Genomic DNA, 18967 nt, shown 5'->3' with positions numbered 1-18967 from the left:
GTGCTGGGGTTAACTTCTGGTTGCGATAAATGCTGAAAGCGTACCCCTGGCTTCCGATCCATCAACATACCTCACAACCCAGAAATGCGTTTCACAATAAAAAGAGGATGTAGAAAACCCAGGAGGGAAAAGCTGTTGAAGTAGGGAGCTCAGAACCATGAACTGAATTTCTACTGTGATAAGCAGGCATTATGTAGTCCCTGTGCTTCCCAATACATGAATCAAGATGAATTAGAGTAACCCAAAATGGAACCAAGCCAATACCTTAAGATACATTGGCAGGTGTGTACATATTGCTAGTATACACAGTGAAATTTGTCATCAGAGTGATCATCTCATTATATCAGGACCAAAGCTGAAAAAAGAAAACCCCCACTCAGGCTGAAAATCATCATAAAGGAATATCTTAGTAACCTAAGAGTCGGGAGACTTGGGAGGCATGTCCTAGGGACGTGGTTGGTCTGGGACTGAAGTCACAGGCGGAGGAAGCGGGGGCCTACGTTACCCGAGGGCGTCTCTCTCTGGTCGGAAGTTCGGTGCCTTCGTGCATAGCCTCCCAGAGCTGAGACAGGAAACACGCTGTGCTGGGAACCGGGCCCCTTGCCAGCTGCGCCCCCCTCCTCCCTCTCTGCGAGGTGGAGGGCAGGAAGCGGGGGCTGCTGGCAAAACCGTGAAGTCCCACCCCGGGGTCTGAGCCCCAACTCCACTGAGGGCAGCCTCCCCGACACGTGGGTCTAGGCAGTAAGGGTGGCGGTTGATGGCGGCCAGAAAACCCGGTTCTGAGGTTCACGTGGCCGCGCCTGGCTTCTGATTCTGCTGCCCTGCAAAGAAATTGTGCTCTGGATAAATGCACCAGTGTCTCTAATGCCTTGAACCCACTCGCAGGCCCCCAAGGCCTGGAGTGATGTCGCTAAAAGGTGGACACACCTCCACGAGCACCTAACTTACACCAGGAAGCGGCTGAGGCACTGGGGAAACCTACGAACCCTCTCGGCCCCACGCGCAACAACACACGGGGAAGTTGCCTGGGGTCAGAGTTATCTGTAGGCTTTCGATTTGTAAAAATCAAAATTGATCTGCATTATTATCTCAATAGACTCAGGTAATGCTCACCAAAAAATTGTGTCATTTTTGTTTAAACAGCACTGGAATAATTCAACTTCATTTAAATATATTCATTCTACCATGAAAATATTTCATACAAACATCTATTTACATACAAACACATTAAAATTTGTGAAAAGGGTTCCCACCTCTGTGGTTGTATGGCTTGAAATTGTTTCATTGCTTTGAATATGTATGCACACATTTGGCGAAAAGAAAACCAGTACAATTTAGAATTTTTTTAAATAAAAAAGTGACGCCGAGGCTCCAGTTCCTGAAGGGAAGGGTCAAAGGAAAAACACCAGTCTGTCTGGGGACCTCAAGCAGATGTGGGTTTAATAGACTTTGCGAACCTTTGATCTGCGGCGAATACGCATCACGACGATCAGCCTTGCAATGTAGTTTTGCTTGTTTTCCTAAAACAAAAGATGTCTGGATTCTAAATCACTAACTACTCTTTTAAGACAGAAACTTGAGGCAACTGTTTTCAAAACAAAGCAAAACAGGAAACTATTCCTTCCTGGAAGATCTTAAATGCATTTTGCAGTGCAGTGACTTAAAATTTTTTATATGAAAGGAGAGTCACTGAAGTGCCACATACTGTGTCACGGAGAAGACGACCTTGGAGTTCACTGTTCACAGTTACTGCGATTCTGAGTTACAATTGAATGTGGTCAATGGTTACCCTTGGCCTCCACCTTGGCCTTTTCAGATTCTTGGTGATAAGGAAGTACTTTTTCAAGTGTGAACAACCTCCTGGGGCACAGTAAGCTTAAGAAGGGCCCAGGCAGGTTCCAAGAGGTCTTGAAAAATGAATTTCCTTCTTCGTTGCTCAGGTAGACCAGGGAGGAAGCGGGTTAAAATAAGAATAGGTCCTATAAAACTCAAGTGTTCCTCACCTGTTGCTTTTTAATGTCATCTTTCCTTTGCATCGGAAATTCAGCTCCTGCAGTTGTTTTTGTTAGTCTGTCCCAAAGTCCATTTGGGGACATAACTCTTACGGATCAGTTCCTATTCCTAACACAAGAGACTATTTCATCACAGAAAAGCTGCTAAAGATATAGGCCTGGTCATGCAGGAGTTGGGCTGAGACCGCTCTGAGTGAGTGTCCTCGAGACCTGTGGCGTCCTGTGCACCCCCAGGCGCCAGCCGGTTTTGGGGAGAGCAAAAGTGGTTTCTTTATTCCCCACCACCTGGAATATCTTCCACGTTTTTGCTGTGATCCACAGTGATGCAAAGAGTTGGCAGAGAAGTACATCCTGAGGCTTTCCCTTCGACTTTGGCTCAAACAGGAACAATCCCATATTCACTCACCAGTTACTCCTTAGGGGATGTCCACCCCTCGACTTCTTTCCCTACCTCTCTGGTCGGTGAATCTCAAGCCCCCTCTGATTCTACCACCTGACAAAGCCTTACATTTGTGAGTGTGTGTGTGTGTGTGTGTGTGGCGGGGGAGAGCTGAGCCACCGAGCCAGACATGACACAGACAGAGGAAATGGAGGGAGGGCTACATAGCCAGAAAGGCAGACAGAGAGAGGGCCCGGGGGGGGGTGGAGAGGGCCCGGGGGGGGTGGGGAGGGCGGGGGCTCTCAGAGCTGGAGAGACCAGCAAGGGAGGACCTCAGAACACGGGGAGAGGGAGGAACAGGGAGGACGAGCCCAGCTGGGTGTTGCCACCCAGACACCCAGGCCTTGTCATAGACAGGAGAGGGGGGAGCAGAGCACAGGAGGAAGAAGAGCCCGAAGGCACCTAGCGGAGAGGAGACGGAGGGGGAGAGAGAGAGAAGCCCCGCTCAGGTGTGTGTCCTCTGATTTGTCTGAAGGCCAACACGCTGCTGGATTTTAAACTCGGAGGGTTATCATCCAACATGCAATGTACTAGTTGGTTAATTACTACTTACAACTCTTCGATCCCTTTTATCAAAAAAGAAAGAGAGAAAGAAAAGAAAGAAAGAAAGAAAGAAAGAAAGAAAGAAAGAAAGAAAGAAAGAAAGAAAGAAAGAAAGAAAGGAAAGGAAGGAAAGGAAGAAAGAAAAGAAAGAAGAAAGAAAGAAGATAGATTCCATCTGAATGGGATAATTAGAAGAACCCATTAGGACAGAAATGGTACCCACTACAGTCTCAGCCAGAGCAAGACGGGCCTCAGAAATGAAACCTTTCAGAGTGTGGCTGCACCAGAGGTGTGACCTGGCTGTCCAGCCCCTGACCTCCCTCCCAGACCTGACTCGGCTACTCAGCCCACGGGGCTTCATCAAAACCAACTTTCTCTCGCCAACGGTCTCTCCCCTGGGGACCCATTTGACTCAAAGCACCAATCAGAATACACACCCCAAGACTGCCCATCAGTCACAGTTTTCCGAACGGTCTCTTTCTGCAGAATAGAAGCGATCCTATCCTGGTGGCTTTTCATCTAAAAACTCCCTGGTCCTTTGTGGGAGAGCTTTTTGGCGACCCTGACGACCTCTCATACGTGAACCTTCAGCTCATGTCCCTGGGACCAGGCCACCTCGCTGCTCTGGCCCTGCTGGGGAGGGGAGCTCCCGCAAGCTGGGCCTTGCAAGAAAGGGGAAGAGCGGCCCCTGCCACCGTCTGGAGGGCTGAAACCTGTGCGCAGGGGCTGCGCGGACTGAAGGCTGTGAGCAGCCCCATGTCGAACACTCCTAAGAGCAATGGGAAACTGCTAAGAACTATCAAACGTCCACCTGCCCTTTTCTTAACTCATCCCCTCCCAGAAAGCCTTCCCTACTCAGCCAGAGCTCTTCACGGGCCACAGCTTGGAAGGCTCAAGCTTTCAGGACCAAACTGGCTCAGGTGACAGGTGCCACCACTGACACCTGCAGGTCAGCGTGGCCGCTGCTCGCCAGACCTCCCGGCTGCCTCCCCACGGCATCTGGGGCAGACACAGGTGTGGCATGTGGTGAGGGCGCTTTCAAAACCCCCAAACTCTCAGAATTCATTCAGAGCAATCCCAGGTATGTTACATCCCTGATTAGCTAAACTAAAAACAGGGATTTTCCTCCTTATTTCTGCAGCTGTGATTACACATGGCTTGGAAAAAGGCTGAAATGCTATTGATATCGTTGCTTTTAAACTATACAGGTGTTATTGTTAAGTCACAATGCTCTGAAGCAGGTAAGTACTTGGGAATTACACGGAGGAAGAGTCTTAGCGCTCGGGTTTGATTTTACCTAGTGATCAGGATGTCTCTCATAATAGTAGTGATTAAAAAGAAACACACAACTTGTGAATTCTGTGTGAGAATTCCAGTTTGCTCTTTGACCTTTGACTTCGATGCACTGCGCCACAAGCCAGGCTGCTGTGTGTTATGTACATTTGATGTGTGTGCACAAAGAAAAGGGTTCCTAGCACTACTGAAGATATTGCAAAGTTGCCACAGTTACTGCTTAGAAATACTAATTTCCCTCTTTTCTTTCTTAAAATATATATTACACCTCTTCCATAACTTAATGCAAACAAAGGAAACTCTTTCTTCTCACATTGTAACGCAAAGATATCTTGGTTTGCATGCGAGAATAATAATGCTATAATAGTGCCCCGGCTCTAGGAGCCAGGCCTTGATATTAGGACATGATAATAAAACAGTGATACAGAAAGAGCCAGAGAGACCTACAGACTGGCGCTGACACAAACTCCATTGGGAAGTTTTCTCTTGTAAAAAGTGTCTAAGAGAGAGAACAGGACTGAGGGGTGAAATGAGTCAAAAAGTGGGCTTCTGTTCGCTAGGGAAAAGAAACAAAGCCATTCTATTGCAAGATACAGATCAAAGGTTAAAAGGCAAATTATACTACATTTAGAGAATAAAAATGTAGTAATTCTCTATCCTCCCTATGGCCCGCCTGCAGGTGTGCTGACAACACACTTTGCATTGGCCATAGGGAAAAACATCATGGAAAAACCACGGACTAAAAATGACTGAAAAACCCCCTTTCCCTTTGACAGTCTGATCATTTGGCATCTCTGAGCGGGGTCCAGGCTTGGACTTGAACCACCCAAGAACATCATGCTGTGCCAAGTGCTCGGCCGTCCCTCTCTGCAGGGCGCTGCTGCAAGGCTAGCTAAGTTTAAGTCTGGTATGAGCGATAGAGTCAAACCTAGTTAGAGTGCGAGAGGGTCGCGGACGCGGAGTGAGAGGAGGTGATGTCGCAGCACGAGCAGTCCCTGGTTGTCCCGTCGTTGGATGAACGTAGTGCATAGATCCGAGTTTCTCTTCCAGGTCTCCGAAGCCCAGAGCCGGGCCCCTCACTTCTGCTGGGCGGCCTGGAAGGCCTTCAGCTCCACCTGGTACCACTCGGGGGCTTCCGGCCCGCTCTTCCCCGGGGGGCTGTGGTCATAGCCGTAGGCCACGGTGAGCTCCTCGTCGGCCTCCACAGCTCGGAGGGTGCGGATGCACTTGATGGACCCGAAACGGGGGTGGACAAACCTAGGCATCAAGATGTACACAGTCATTCCCGGGCGGGTTAGAGGCAAAGGCCGGGGTGTGGGGAGCTGATGGGGAAGTCACTCCCTGCCCCCGTGCTCTCCCCTGACACCATGGGTGCATCCTCGGGGCGTGGTCCCCACATCAGCTTCACCCCGGAGGTGCTAACAGGGGACCCTCCACCCCACCCAGACCCACTGGATTGTCACAATCCACTTTGATGCCACCCCCAGAAGATTCACGGCCACGTTAAAGTTTCAAAAGCATGACTCTGTCTTCCTTTTCCAGCACACTTGGCACGCTTTATTTATAAACCAGCAATCATGGTCAAAACCAAAAATCCGTCCCTAACGAGAAATCGAATCCAGCGCAGCCTGCCCGCATGTCAGCTCATCGGACCACCCGGCTGGGCCTGGGTGGCGCGCAGGTGGGGGGAGGGGGGCCTGCAGCAGGGCACTCTGGGGTTGTGAGGAAGAGCCCTACGGATTTTCCAAAGCAGAAAACCTCTGTATCCCGCCCTGTGCAGACAGAGGGCGTAGTCTTTTCTAGCAAAAACGCAGATGGAGATTTCTGTCCCAGAGGGAAGTCCGGGCCGCCTGCCGGCCTGCCTGCTGTAACATCTCCCCGCGGAGCCTCCCGTGAAGGAGGCAGCCTCCCCTCCGGTCCCCAGGCCTCTCAGAGGCTCCTCTGCCCAAGGCTCCCAAGCCAGCCAGCTGCCCGGCTCTCTTCAGGAGGACAGGAAATACATGAGTCATGGACTCCCCCAGCAGCTGCTGAAACCCAAAATGGGCGTATGGGAGGCGTGGCCAAAAAGAAATCAGCTTGTTTTATGTGCATCTGGTTGGAAAAGTGTCATGCATCTCAGGTCACACTCTGAACCAAAGGCACTGAGACGTCGGAGGACAAGGTCCCAGACCTAACGCTGGACTGGCACAGGGCGCATGAAAGGGAGTCCTTGGCTGGCTCCCTCTCTATCGGTGGTGGGAAAATAGTGGGTCTTTTGTGTGTAGTTAAAAGGAACAATGGCAGCCTCATTCAAGAGGGCAGCTGTGGCCACCCGAACCAGGGGTCCTGTCAGGGTGGCCATAGCACCCTGAGTTGGGGTCAGACAGCTTTACTGCAGGTCCCAGTTGCACACGTGACAACTGCCTCCTCTTGGAAAGCCCACCTTTGTGTCTCTGAATCCCACTGTCCTATCGCAGAGTCGATGCTAGCGAGTCTCATCTGACAGGAGCGGTTGTCGCGGCAAAATAGGGCCACGAGCACCTCACTGAGTGCCTGACACAAAGTGAGGACTCAACCCGTACTAGTTACTACGGCGAGAGCGTGCCTGTGCATGAGAGTGCATGCGTGAGAGTGTGCACGTGAGAGTGTGCACGTGGCAGTGCGTGCACGTGGCAGTGCATGCACGTGCCCGGAATTCTCAGGCTGCGCTCCATCACAGAGCAGATCCCAGGACCAGGGATTCAGGAATTCCTTTTTAAAATCAGAGGTCTTTCTCTCGAATGAAAGTATTTCATTAGAACAAATACTCCTGAAACGGAGCTCTAGTGAACGGAGCTGGTTAACCTTCTGGTGCACTGAAAAAAACCCTGTGAGAGGTCTGCGACTTCTCTTCATTTTCTTGCTCATTATTGTTCTTTTCAGAGAGTGGAAAATGGACAGACTGAAAAGAAAGAACTCGACTTCAGGGGCTGGTTCTTCAAGGCGGCACTAAAACACAAGGGTCAAGAACACGTATGCCTTTCCTGTCTCTGGTCTGGGACCTTAACCGCAGCCACGGGAGAGAGGCGGCGGAGGTGCTGGGAGGACTGAACGCTGTCCCGTCCTGCCGGAGAGGCCGCGGTGCCCTGCGGCCCCACAGTAAGTGCGCACGGAATGTCATGTCAGCGGCCCACTGTGGCGGCCCTTCTCCCCGGGTTACTGTGCTCACTGCTAGAAAGGCGGTGCGTGACTGTCCGTCTGCACTTTGAACCCGGCTGCAGTTAAAATGGCTCAAGAGGCATCGTTGTGTTGATGGGGAGCGTGTGTCTCAATGATTTTAGAAACAAATGAACGCCGTGAATCGGTGTCTGAGTTCTACATTTGATTGTTCTTCAGAGTCTCCCCACGGCCCCAAATAACTAACTGGTTGCATTGGGCTTGAAAAAAACAACAACCCTGAAGAGTACAGGGACCTTGATTTTGCACAAACAGCTCCTTCTCTTGTCTCCTGTTCCTGCTTCTTTTTGGTGAGAGAAATCACGTCCTCGCAGTGAAATCGCAGAGCTGATTGAAGACACAGCCGTTGAAGTAGCTTTTATTATTGTTGTCACCACTGCTTGAAAGGGCTGCAGTTAAGCTGTGTGCAGCTCGGAAGGATGCTTCCGCCCAGTCCGCCTTGGCCACGAAAGCCTCGGAGTGAACAAGAGTGTCAGTTTCATTCCATCACACACGTCCTTTGCCATTTCGACCTGCCCTTTAAGCAGCAGTTGGAGCTTCAGCGCTTGCTGCCGACTGCCAAGGAGAGCCAGTCACTGCCAGAACCATTTTTAGGCTTCCTCAGGGATGCGATGAGGGACAGTCAAATCCTGGCAATTTTCCGACGGATTAACTGTGCACGATGGGATGGCACTTATGTTAACAAGCTGGGGGGCGGAGGGACCGCGAGCCACAGCTGAGCAGGGGAGGGCGCACGCGGCGGCTCGGGCTCCCGGGGAGGGCTGGTGTTCTCCGGCGGCGGAGCCGAGCACAGCTGTGGCGAGAGTACACACAGTCCCAACTGCACCCTTTAAGGAATTTAAGTCAGCGAGGCTTGATTTGGGGAAGAGAGCACTGAAGGGGGCACATGAAAACTACTGAAATGTTTGTAGGGCTACTCTGTGGCGACACGGACATACTGCACCGGAAAGAAAGGGAGACAAAGAGGGCCAAGGGCTGGACGTTCCGGGGAAACCCACGTGGGCTCAGAACCAAAGGACGTTTAGAGAGCCCGGACGCTAATTCCAGAATATCTGTCTGTTTGTCCAGGCAGCCGCCTTTGTGGACAATAGTAAGCTCCCCATCGACAGAGATGTCCAAGAAGAGGTGCCACACGCAGTTGGAAGAGGAGACGCAAACTCCGACAGGAAGGTAGGAGTATTTGATTTAAAAAAATAATAGCTGTGTTGAGATGTAATTCACATGATCATAACGCTCACCCATTTAGTGGACCATGCAGTAGTTTTCAGTGGTGCAGCCCTCCCCACTGCCAGATTCTAAAACCTGTCATCACCCTCAGACCCCAAATCCAGTTGCCATCGGCCCCCCTTCTCCCCAGCCCCCCCAGCTCTAGGCAACCCCTGGCCTGCACGGTCTCTGTGAATTCGGCTGCGCTGGACAATTCATAGGAATGGACTTTTGCGACTGGCTTCTGGCGCCCGGCACGATGTTTTCAAGGCTCATCCATGCTGTGGCCTTCGTCAACACTTCCTTCCTCTTTCCTGTCAATAGGGGTTCTTTGGTTCTGTGGGTCTTCCAGGACACTGAGACCACAGGCCCTAGGCTTCGGATTTTTCCCTCCTTCCTTTCATGGTGTAAAAGCCTTCCCTGCTCTCCCGTATGCAGAATAATTTCAATTTGCACTATTGTTTCCCGCAGCACTATCCTTAGTTTTCTAGAACGAGACAATGGATAGGCCCAAACCTGCAGTAAGACAGCAACCACTACACACAGTATCTCGATAGCATGCCCGCTCTTCAAAGTACTGTCCACTTCTTAGCTTGCCGAGGCCACAGAGTGGGGTCGTTCAGAATCTGAGTTCCCAGTCACGGTCGTGAGGCCCTCCCTGGGCAGGGGACCCTCGGATATTTGGGGGGAGCAGCCACCCCTGGGGCAGGAGAACAGGGCCACCGCTTACATGCCTCTCCTGGCTGAGGACCCCAGGGCACGGGGCACAGACCCGCCCAGCAGCCCGCTGTCACACTCACACGTCGTAGAGACAGTTTGGAGTGAAGGAGTGGTTCGCCTTGTGTCCCAAGGAGGCACAGTACTTGGACACGTGGTGGTAGGGCTCGGGCACGTCTATGACCGTCTCCTCGTCGAGGGAGAGGGTGTTCCCATTCAGGGCCCAGTCCCTGCTGTCAACCTGCGAGAAACAAGACAGCGAGCATCAGAAAGGACCTCTTTCCTCAAAGCTCAGAGGGCACCAGAGACGTGAACTCGTGGCCTGAGCACCACCAACACGGAAAGAGCCCGAGGCCTCCTCCGCTGCTGACGCACAAAGGCACAGGTGCCTGTCACCAGCGAGCTCAGCTCATCAGTTCTTGATTTTTTTTCCTTATCTCATATGAAAAAAAGGATTAAAAGTCCCTTACACTGGGGAAGGAGAAGGGAGGAATGGTGGGGTGGAGAAAGGAGGGAAGGAGAAGCATAATTGGTAGGCATAAAATAGACGGGGAGAGAGAAAAAATGGTATAGGAAACAGAGGACTCTGAGAACTTATATGTACAACCCATGGGCAGGAACTAAGCGGGGGAAATGCTGGAGGGTTGGGGGGGCAGGGCAGAATGGGGATAGAGGGGGAAAAGTTGGGAAAACTGTAATAGCATAATCAATAAAAAATATTTTTTAAAAAGTCCCTTACAAAGACACACAAAAAATGTAACCAGATGTCAGGAGGTTGTTTATGTCTTCATTGCATGCTGAAATTTGTTACCTCAATAGCCACTGGCGTTAAACTCCAATTTTTACACATCCGTTTGTTTTTTAAGTAGAGTTTCAAACAAACAAAGCAGAGATTCAGCCACTTACAGTATATTCTCAAGGGGGCACCTCGCCCTTCGCCCGCTAGCAGCGGATAAGATACACCCAGGGCCACAGAGACCCCAGATGGCTGCTGTCCTCTGGGGCTCTCCAGCCCAGACCTTCCTCACTGTGTCCCAGGTCACACAGACATGGGCGCCTACTCTGATCCCCCACTCTCCCGGGAGTTCCCTGCCCGGTTCCTGTCTGGGATGGTGGCTTCCGTGCCGCAAACGGAGCATGCCGGTAGGACATCTCCTCTCACTCGGCCTTGTCCACACCCTACCCAAAGCTTGCTGGGTGTTGCTGCCTCTCGTGCCGAAATCTTTCTCTTTGATCAGCCCCCACACCCTTGAACCCCTACAGTGAGGAAGAGGAGGCAAAACAAACAAAAGGGAGAACATCAAATGGAACCAGAGATACGAGGAAGGCACAACTGTGCTCCAGGGAAATCTCACACCTGTTACAGGTGGGCAATCGCCATGGCCAGCCCCGAGTCACGGATTAACAGCACTTTCTCACCTACAACAGGACTCACGGGCGGCAGGGCCACCAGCCGCCTTCCCTTCTCCCCTCCTGCCCCAGGACCTACGGGTGCCGGCTGAGCAGACTTCGGACCAAACAGGATCACCTTTCTATACAAAACTCTTGGCTCTCAGAAGTATACCATCTCTCCTACCCCAATTACAATTAAACTGTTATTTGTCTCTGATATTCGTTCAAGAGATATTTACTGAGTGCCTACCGTATGCCAGGCACCGTTCTCGGTAGGGATACGGCAAGGATGGAAGGGAAAAGAATCTTTCCGGAGCTTAATATTCCAGACCTGTCATGTGACACTAAGAGATGGCACTTGGTTCCATGTACGTTATGGTGCCATTGGCTGTGTATTCTTCTTATCTCCCTAACAGAAGCTAAGGCTCATGCCAACGAGGAGAGCGCCTCATCCATTTATGCAGTACGGCTTACTGAGAGTCCTCACAGAGCGAGATTCTGCTCTGTGAAACTCTGAGTGGACTCTGTGAGTTACCGAATTGGTGACCTGGGGCCAATCGCTTGACCTTTCTGGACTTCAGTTTCCTTATCTGTAAAATGTTTGAGTAAATACATTATCGGTCACTACCCTGAGCCACGTTTCGTATGTTGCATCTCTGGGACTTTCAGGGTTGCCCGTACTGAGCTCCGGCTGTCCCAGGGGACACACCGGGCACTGAGTGCCAGGCCACGGCTCAGGCTGCGTGCAGCTCAGGGTGCGTGACTGCTTAGAATGAGCGATGACTTGATTATTGCAGGGGATCCCCCCAATGACTCCATAACAATAAGAGAAAAAGGGAAGGCACGCGTGTGGGATGTGAGCTGAAGTTCCGAGCGTTTACGCCAAGTCAGACCAGGATGGAGAGTCCAAGCTGCGCCAAGACCCTCGAGCTTTTTGCCCTCAGGCTGACACTGCAGCACGTTAACCGTGCAGCGAAGAAATAAGAACAGAGAACATCAAATCTGGGAAACACATCAAAGACCGTGTGTTAAAGGCAAGAGGTGATTCAACTCTAACTTTTTATTTTTAATTTTGTGGGGGCGGGGGCCAGTGGAACCCTTCCTGGCCAGATGTAGGCGACCGTACGGCTTCTGCACAAACAGAAGCAGGGTCTTCTTATGAAGCACCCAGGGTCAGAGATTAGACACTGAGAGTCCAACTGCATCTGTGTCTCAGACACTGGGCACAGTCCCGTCCACAGCAATTACTGTCTCATCTTTGGCACCATCCCACTTTCCGTACCATCGTTGTGGGACTTAAAAAATCATTTTAAGGCTCAAAATGAGAAGGACGCTTTAAAAAAATATTTTACGGCTCAAAATAAGGAGGAAAACATCTGCTGTATCAGAAAGTTTGTGCCCCCCGCTCCCCCCCATTCATACACGGAAACCGAATCCCCAGTGTGGGTTAGGAGGTGACTAGGTCACGAGGGGGCAGCCCTCATGAATGGGATCAGTGCCCGTATGAAAGGGAGCCCAGGGAGCTCCGTCCTCCCTCCGGCCACGTGAGGTTGTGGAGAAGAGGAGGCCGTCTGTGAAGCAGGAAGCGGGCTCTCAGCAGACACTGAACATGCCCACACCTTGATCTTGGACTTTGGAGCCTCCAGAACTCTGAGAAATAAAGGTATGTTGCTCATAAGCCACCCAGGCTACTGTACTGTTTGCTACAGCAGTCTGAAGACTGCTATAAGACAACATCCAATCCAGTTCACCAAAAAAGTCTGTCTGTCTGTTCCTTTATTCTTCCAGTGAACACTGACGGAAAGGGACTATGGAGAAGATTAAGGGTGTTTGAAACAAAGCCTTTAACCAATTGGGTTGATTTTCCCCTTCGACCCCACTCACCTCTTGGTGTGTAATCCGGACTCCATTATAAAAAGACATAACAGTGTTAGGTCCCACGGCGACCTTGGAAAACAGTCCTTCCCCAGCACTGGAAATGAGAGATTCGGCAACATAAACCCTATGGAGCAAAAAGAGGCAAAACGCAATTGTTTAAGTTCGCTGTGTCTTTGATGTGCTCCTTACATCAACCACCGAAATCTCATAGGGCTACTGACTCCAAAATGTCAGTTCACAATAATCCAATGAGGAAGGAAGGGAGGAAGGGAGGAAGGAAGGAAGGAAGGAAGGTTAAATCACAATATTTGGCATTGGAAAGTGAAGAACTGGCACTTAAGTCTCTTTTAAGAGTGGTGTTTAAAATTTGCTCTCTAATAACAGGGTGATTATGATATATTCATAAAGCAACCTAGTTCATATATTCATATATTCATATATCAGTTCAACTTGATATAAAGTTTTAAAACATTTTTAATGTTCTTAAATAATACCAATTCTCACTGTCTTCCTGGACAAAGAAAACATTTTCCAAAGTTAACTAAAGCTATACTCAAGTTCGTCTGCACCAAATAGGGAAAGACTTTTGATTAGCCACAGGATGAATATGTTACGTGAAAGAGTGACAGTCAATAAGCACCTCCCAACAAAGGGGGTTTATAACGGGTCAGCTACCTACGGCCAAAGGGCCCAATCTGGCTGCTGCCCCTTTTTGTAAATAAAGTTTTATTGGAACACGGCCACACCTATTGGTTTAGCACTGTCTGTGACTGCTTCTACATTGCAAAGGCAGAGCTCACTAGTTGCAATAGAGACCCGAAAAGCCTAAAATATTTCCTGCATGGCCCTTTAAAAAAAGACTTTGCCCACTACCCATTTTATAAGAAAAGAGAGCTCATGAACCGGATGGAGCAGGGGAGTGCATGTCCCACCGACAACTGTTTCAATCTCTGGGCACTGTGGTGTCACGGCTGGTGGGACTTTTGTTACATGGACCTGATGCTTACTTTGCAGATTAGCAGACTGAAGTATTGCTTCCAACCCTTTACTCCCTCCCTGTCACAGAATTACACCTCCTGCCGCGTTGCCATGTGACCCTGTGGGGCTTCCTCAGAGCAGACAGAGGACATGTCCCTGCCTGGCTGACTTTGGGCTCGGCCGTCCGGTCTGCTGCCAACTGGAACGTGGGCAGAAGTGACCGCAGGCCGGGTCTCAGGCACCAAGGAGTGCGGCAAGTTTCTGCCAGCCTCCTCCAGGGTTCCCGTTCGTCTCCTCAAGAAGGAGGTGGCCCAGGGGGAGGCTGGTCCTTCAGCTTGAGTCTTGGCATGAAGAAAAGGGGAACAGACCTGAACTCAACTTGAAACCTGGAGCTTAGCCTAGTCCAGCCGAGCTGCGTGAGTCCAGTCAAGAGTGGCTGGACCTCGGCCAGCTCCAGAATCAGGAGCATAAAGGAAAAGGTTTGCATTTGTCAACCACTGCTCGTTTGGATATCATTAGGCAGCACTGTCACGATGGCAGTGGCATTGTCACAATGACAAGGGAGACTGATACATACCATAACGTACTGTTGTGTTTCGGGGCTAACAAGGGACCAAAGCCCTCCCTTGGTAAATGGGCCAGAGCCTCATGTCAAGAAAGAGGCCATTCATTCCTTGTGACATTTGGGGTCAGCCCTGTCAGTTAAACCAGGGAAAAGGCCTGTTTCTGAGATGGGCACAGAATGGAAACTGACTGGAGCCACGCTTTGTAAGCCAGGTTCACAGAAAGTGAAGCCAAGAGAAAATCACCTGCAGATGGCACTCTTCCTCACCGACAGGCCAGTTGCTAGGGAGTGAGAACCCCAAACTGCACCAGAAGCCACACCAAGAACCCAGCGCTGAGTTTAGGTAAGAGAGGACATGGAGCCAGACCTCACACTCTGGGAGTGAGTTTATAGAATGAGACCCTTGTCATTTATAGGCTGGAATGTTTTTATGCTCCTTTGAGTGTCTTCGTTTCCCTCCTGTTGTCCCTTCGTGAAGAAATTGTCTTGTCTTCCAGACCCTCTCAGCTGGGCTGGGTAGGAAAGAAGGCATTCTGGCGCCCGGCAGGCTAGAGCTTTAAAGAGCGCGAATGCTCCCGTGGAGGCCAGCACGTGGCTGCAGCACAAAGTGTGACCCCTGAGCTCCGAGGAACGGGACCCCTGGCCCGACCGCCTCTCTAGGACCGACACACGGGCTGCTCTGTGCTGTACCAGAGGGGTGACTCTCTCACAGGGACAGATTTTGTATGAGAATGAAAGCAGTCTTCCTCAGAACAGATGAACCTTTTTATTTTCTGGTCAGGAACTCGGCCTGAGCAGAGCGCCACAGGGGACCACAGGCTGCCACCACTAGGGTTATTTAACCTCACATGCACAGTGCCATGCAAACCCCGAGGGGAAAAATACCTCTCTGATTCATACGGATCTGGAAGGAGAGCGTCGGTGGAAATGCAAGACGAAGTCGACTTGTCGAAGTGGAACACCGAACCTAAGAAGCAAACGGAAACCTCAGTAGGGGAAAGAAAGCACTGGAAACGTTTCTCCCTATCCACGGGGCTGGAAGGAGTTAAACAACAGAAAATGGTATTCAACATGTACCGACTAGAGTGAAACTCTTCAATATGAACGGACAGTTTGTAGATTTGCTCTTGAGTTTTGAGGTTCAGATGTTAAGGAACAGCCATTACAGAGATCTCTTAAAATGCTATTTTTTTTTCTTTTGAATTTTCTTTATTCAAATGGTTTAAGCAATGCTTGTGTAATTAAATATTTTCATCGAGAAAGTGCTTCGTCATGAAATTTTGAAGTCTGTCTCGTCAGATCGGATTGGAGAATGGTTTTAAAATCTTCTTGCGGTTTTCTTCATACGAGACACAGTCTGTGGATTCCAGCCTCCTGTCCCCACAATTGTCTCCTTCGCTAAAAATAAACGTTGGGCTTCACCAGAGTTAAGGAGAACAGAACTACTGTTGATGAAGCATTTACAGAGTCATCCTACCTCTCTTAAAGTGGCTCAGAAGCCAGTTAGGGATGTATTCCAGAAACTACAGCCTTAGAGTGAACAACCATCCTGGAATTCACCCTGGTTCTCTGCAAAGCACAAGCCTCGGAGGACCCTCCCAGAGCCCGGTGAAGACACCCGATGCTCCAAAGGCTAATGAGTAAAGAAACAAGTTTGGGGACTACAGGGCTTCCTCCTGCAAAGTCAATCATTTTAGGCAATACGGCATCACAAATAATTCCATTAAGCAATTCCTGAGTGGTTCCCAATGGTTACCAGATCCTCTGTTTTGTTTTGTTTTGTTTTAATACAATCAAAACCCAAATTAATGTCTCAAACGAAAAGATAGAAAACAACCCAGTGAGTTAGTGTCCAACTAGGAAACAGACCCCTTCAGTATTACAAGGAGAGAGAATTGAATTCAGGGTATCGGCAACACAGGATGGATGAGCCGAGAAGCCAGACAGGGCAGGGCAGGGCCCAGAAATTGCCAAGAGCAGGAACCACAACCCTAAGCCAGAGGGTCAAAGGCAGGGCTGGGTCCCTGAAACTCTACAGATGATGTTCCTGGGGCTCTAAGAGCTGGGGTCCCAGAAACTCTAGAGTTGCCATTCCTGGGGTTCCTGGAGCTTGAGAGCTAGGGCAGCCCTAGGAAGCTGGAACCGTGGGGACCTCCCTGGAGTCAGGAGGCAGGCCTCTGCTGGAGACACTGCTGGACAGAGAGGGCGTCTCCCTGCTCCCTTCCCTCTCATGTCCCGGGCCAGCGTCTCTCTGGGGCCAAACCTAGAGGCGCGGGAGCCTGGGAGAGGCCGCGGCAGGTATCTGAGAGCACACATCTGTGAGCCCGCTGGTAATGGACCAGCACACGTGCCATTAAAGGAAGCTAGTTAAAAAAAAAAGTGGGGGAGGAAACCCCTTGCTTTTTAAGCACTCTTCTATTGTGCAGGAATCCTTCTATGAACTTGCACCTCCTTGCCTTAGACTGACACTTTCGTCCCGAATGTTCTAAGCGCCATGCCCAGGTACAGCGCTGTGTCAGGGGCTGTGCAGACACCAGCGGGGGTAACATTGCTTCCTGCTTTCAAGGAGTTGACAGCACCTTTTCCAATGCTTATGGCTTGATGCTCCAGGCAAACAGAAGGCACCCATCCTGTCCCTCCTTTCCTCTAACTTACATGAAAACCTCCCACTAGAAGGCATTCATTCACGTGACAAACATGAATTCTAAGGGACGTGCCAAGTCTTAACGCTGGAACAGGAACTAGCGGGGGACAGGAATTCCTGTGTGTAGAGGGGAAGTGATGGAGAGAAGTAACTCCTGCCAGAGGCGCAAGGAGGAAGTCTGCAGGAAGCCAGTGCAGACCCAGTAGCAAAAAGTGTGGTTGTAGAGGCGTCAAGAGAAAGGGTGGGTGGGGAGGTCAGAGGAGAGGTCAAAGGGGAGAGCTCATGGGGGAGGCAGGTCCCGAGTGTTTCAGGTGAGATATCTGCATTCCGTTTTCTTCCTCCTCCCCCAACCCCTGGGCCAGATGGCCACGGGCCCCTGTACCCTGTGATCTGTCCGCTAATCAGCAGTTCAAGAGATGTCACTGAAGGAGGCAGTGGGGGAGGAACAGAAGCAGCAGAACAGGAGAGATCTGTGCCTGGCTTCTTCCGAGTCAACCCAAAGGAGCCACAGTTCCTGACCCTCCTGAGACCCAACTTGTTCAACAGTCGTTTAAAGAGCTGAGGCCTGCCAGGACTTGCCGACACACCCTGCCCGGCCTTTTTGTCTTTCTCTCCTTAAGTTAGTTTGAAGAGGGTGTTTGTTATTTGCAACCAAGAGTTCCAAGAAAAACCATCATTCCCCCGAGAACTATCACTTTCAGTTCCCCAAATCTGTTTCTTACTAAAACCAAGAAGAATGTAATAACAACAACTTTCGTTATGGCGTTGTATGGTAGGTGCCCAAATCTGTGTTATATAATAAAGAAACAGGTTCTGAAAAGATAAATGAAAATAACCTGCCCAAGAATACAACACAGTAAATGTTGGAGCCAAGACTCCAATTAGGTGATTTTTTTCCCCCCACGGTCATTATTTGCTCCTTTATAAAATTTTAAGTTAAATTTATTGGGATAATATTAGTTAATACCATTATATAAGTTTCAGGCACATAACTTTATAATAGAACGTCTGTATTGTTAAGCTGTAGACGTGTTCACCACCCAACGTCTGGTCTCCTCCCGTCACCATATATTTGACTCCCTGTACCCTCTTCACAAGTAAGGTGATGCTTAAGTCTGAGGATCTTGCCACTAAAAATGCTGCCACTTCTGAGGTTTTATCTTTTTAAGTATTTTATTTATTTATTTTTTGGGGGGGGAGGGAGGAAGAAAGAGAGGGAGAGAAACATCAATGTGTGGTTGCCTCTCATGTGCCCCCTACTGGGGACCTGGCGCGCAAGCCAGGCATGTGCCCTGACTGGGAATCGAACCAATGACCCTTTGGTTCACAGGCCAGCAGTCAATCCACTGAGCCACACCAGCCAGGGCCACTACCGAGGTTTTAAAATTGGTATCACCAGTTGGGATCCTCTGGCCCAAGTCCCCTCATTGCTAAACACTACGACGCTGTCTCCTTTCAAACCAACTGTGAAGAGCACAGATATTAGAGTCTGAAGTTCAAAGACAGCTGTTCCACTTAAACATGTTTTGACTTTGGAATAATCTTAAATTTACAGAGAAGTTGCAGAGATAGTACAGGAAGTTCCCAGTGCCCCTCGCTGTTTCTCCTAATGTTAGCATTTTATGTCTCAGGGTACACTTGTCAGAACGGAAAAACCAGCAGAGCTACATTGCTACTAACTCAGCGTCAGCCTTTATTCAGATTTGACTGGTTTTTCCACTGACGTCCCTTTCTGTTCCAAGGTCCCATCCGGAACTCTGCATTGCAAGTAGACGGCTTTCATTTTTAACTTAAAACAAAGACCAAAAAAAAAAAAGGACACATTTAAAACAACCCAAGTTGGACCTAAGTGCAAAATGCTCGAGTTTCTATTTTTGGACAGTGTCCCTTTAGAGAGTCTCTAGAGATTATAAATAGCTGAAGATTATTTAGGCCTATTTATACCTACATGTACTCTCTTTTTTGTTTTTTGTTTTTTCTTTTATAACTTAACTTGGATGGGAAACACAGCATTATAGTGGTCCAGACAAAGAAGTGAACTTGGACAAGTAAGCTGGAACAACCTCCTTCGGAATGAGAGGGGCCCACCGGGAGCCCCGCCCCCC

The 18967-nt window shown here is 49.8% G+C and overlaps 1 protein-coding gene and 1 long non-coding RNA gene across 3 annotated transcripts in view; one reads left to right on the top strand and one right to left on the bottom strand.

Moving 5' to 3' along the window:
- Positions 1–4839: 4839 nt before the first annotated feature.
- SETD7 (SET domain containing 7, histone lysine methyltransferase) overlaps positions 4840–18967 on the bottom strand; it is a 36918-nt gene continuing 22790 nt past the window's right edge. The window contains exons 5-8 of the mRNA XM_045830890.1: positions 15104–15185; positions 12682–12799; positions 9489–9646; positions 4840–5544 (exon numbers count right to left, since the gene is read on the bottom strand). Coding sequence (XP_045686846.1) covers positions 5364–5544; positions 9489–9646; positions 12682–12799; positions 15104–15185 — 539 coding nt within the window. The 3' untranslated portion in view covers positions 4840–5363. The remainder of the gene's footprint in view (positions 5545–9488; positions 9647–12681; positions 12800–15103; positions 15186–18967) is intronic.
- LOC123813704 lies at positions 8202–18960 on the top strand. Of its 2 annotated transcripts, none has more exons than XR_006784799.1 (3): positions 8202–8324; positions 8551–8652; positions 18873–18960. It is a non-coding gene; the product is annotated as an uncharacterized LOC123813704 (long non-coding RNA). The 2 variants fall into 2 exon arrangements; XR_006784798.1 differs by lacking the exon at positions 18873–18960 and adding an exon at positions 10669–10835.

Source organism: Phyllostomus hastatus, unplaced genomic scaffold (assembly GCF_019186645.2).
Source record: "Phyllostomus hastatus isolate PE091 unplaced genomic scaffold, TTU_PhHast_1.1 phas_contig_159, whole genome shotgun sequence".
NCBI lineage: Eukaryota > Metazoa > Chordata > Mammalia > Chiroptera > Phyllostomidae > Phyllostomus > Phyllostomus hastatus.
This window is presented reverse-complemented; position numbering and strand designations above follow the sequence as displayed.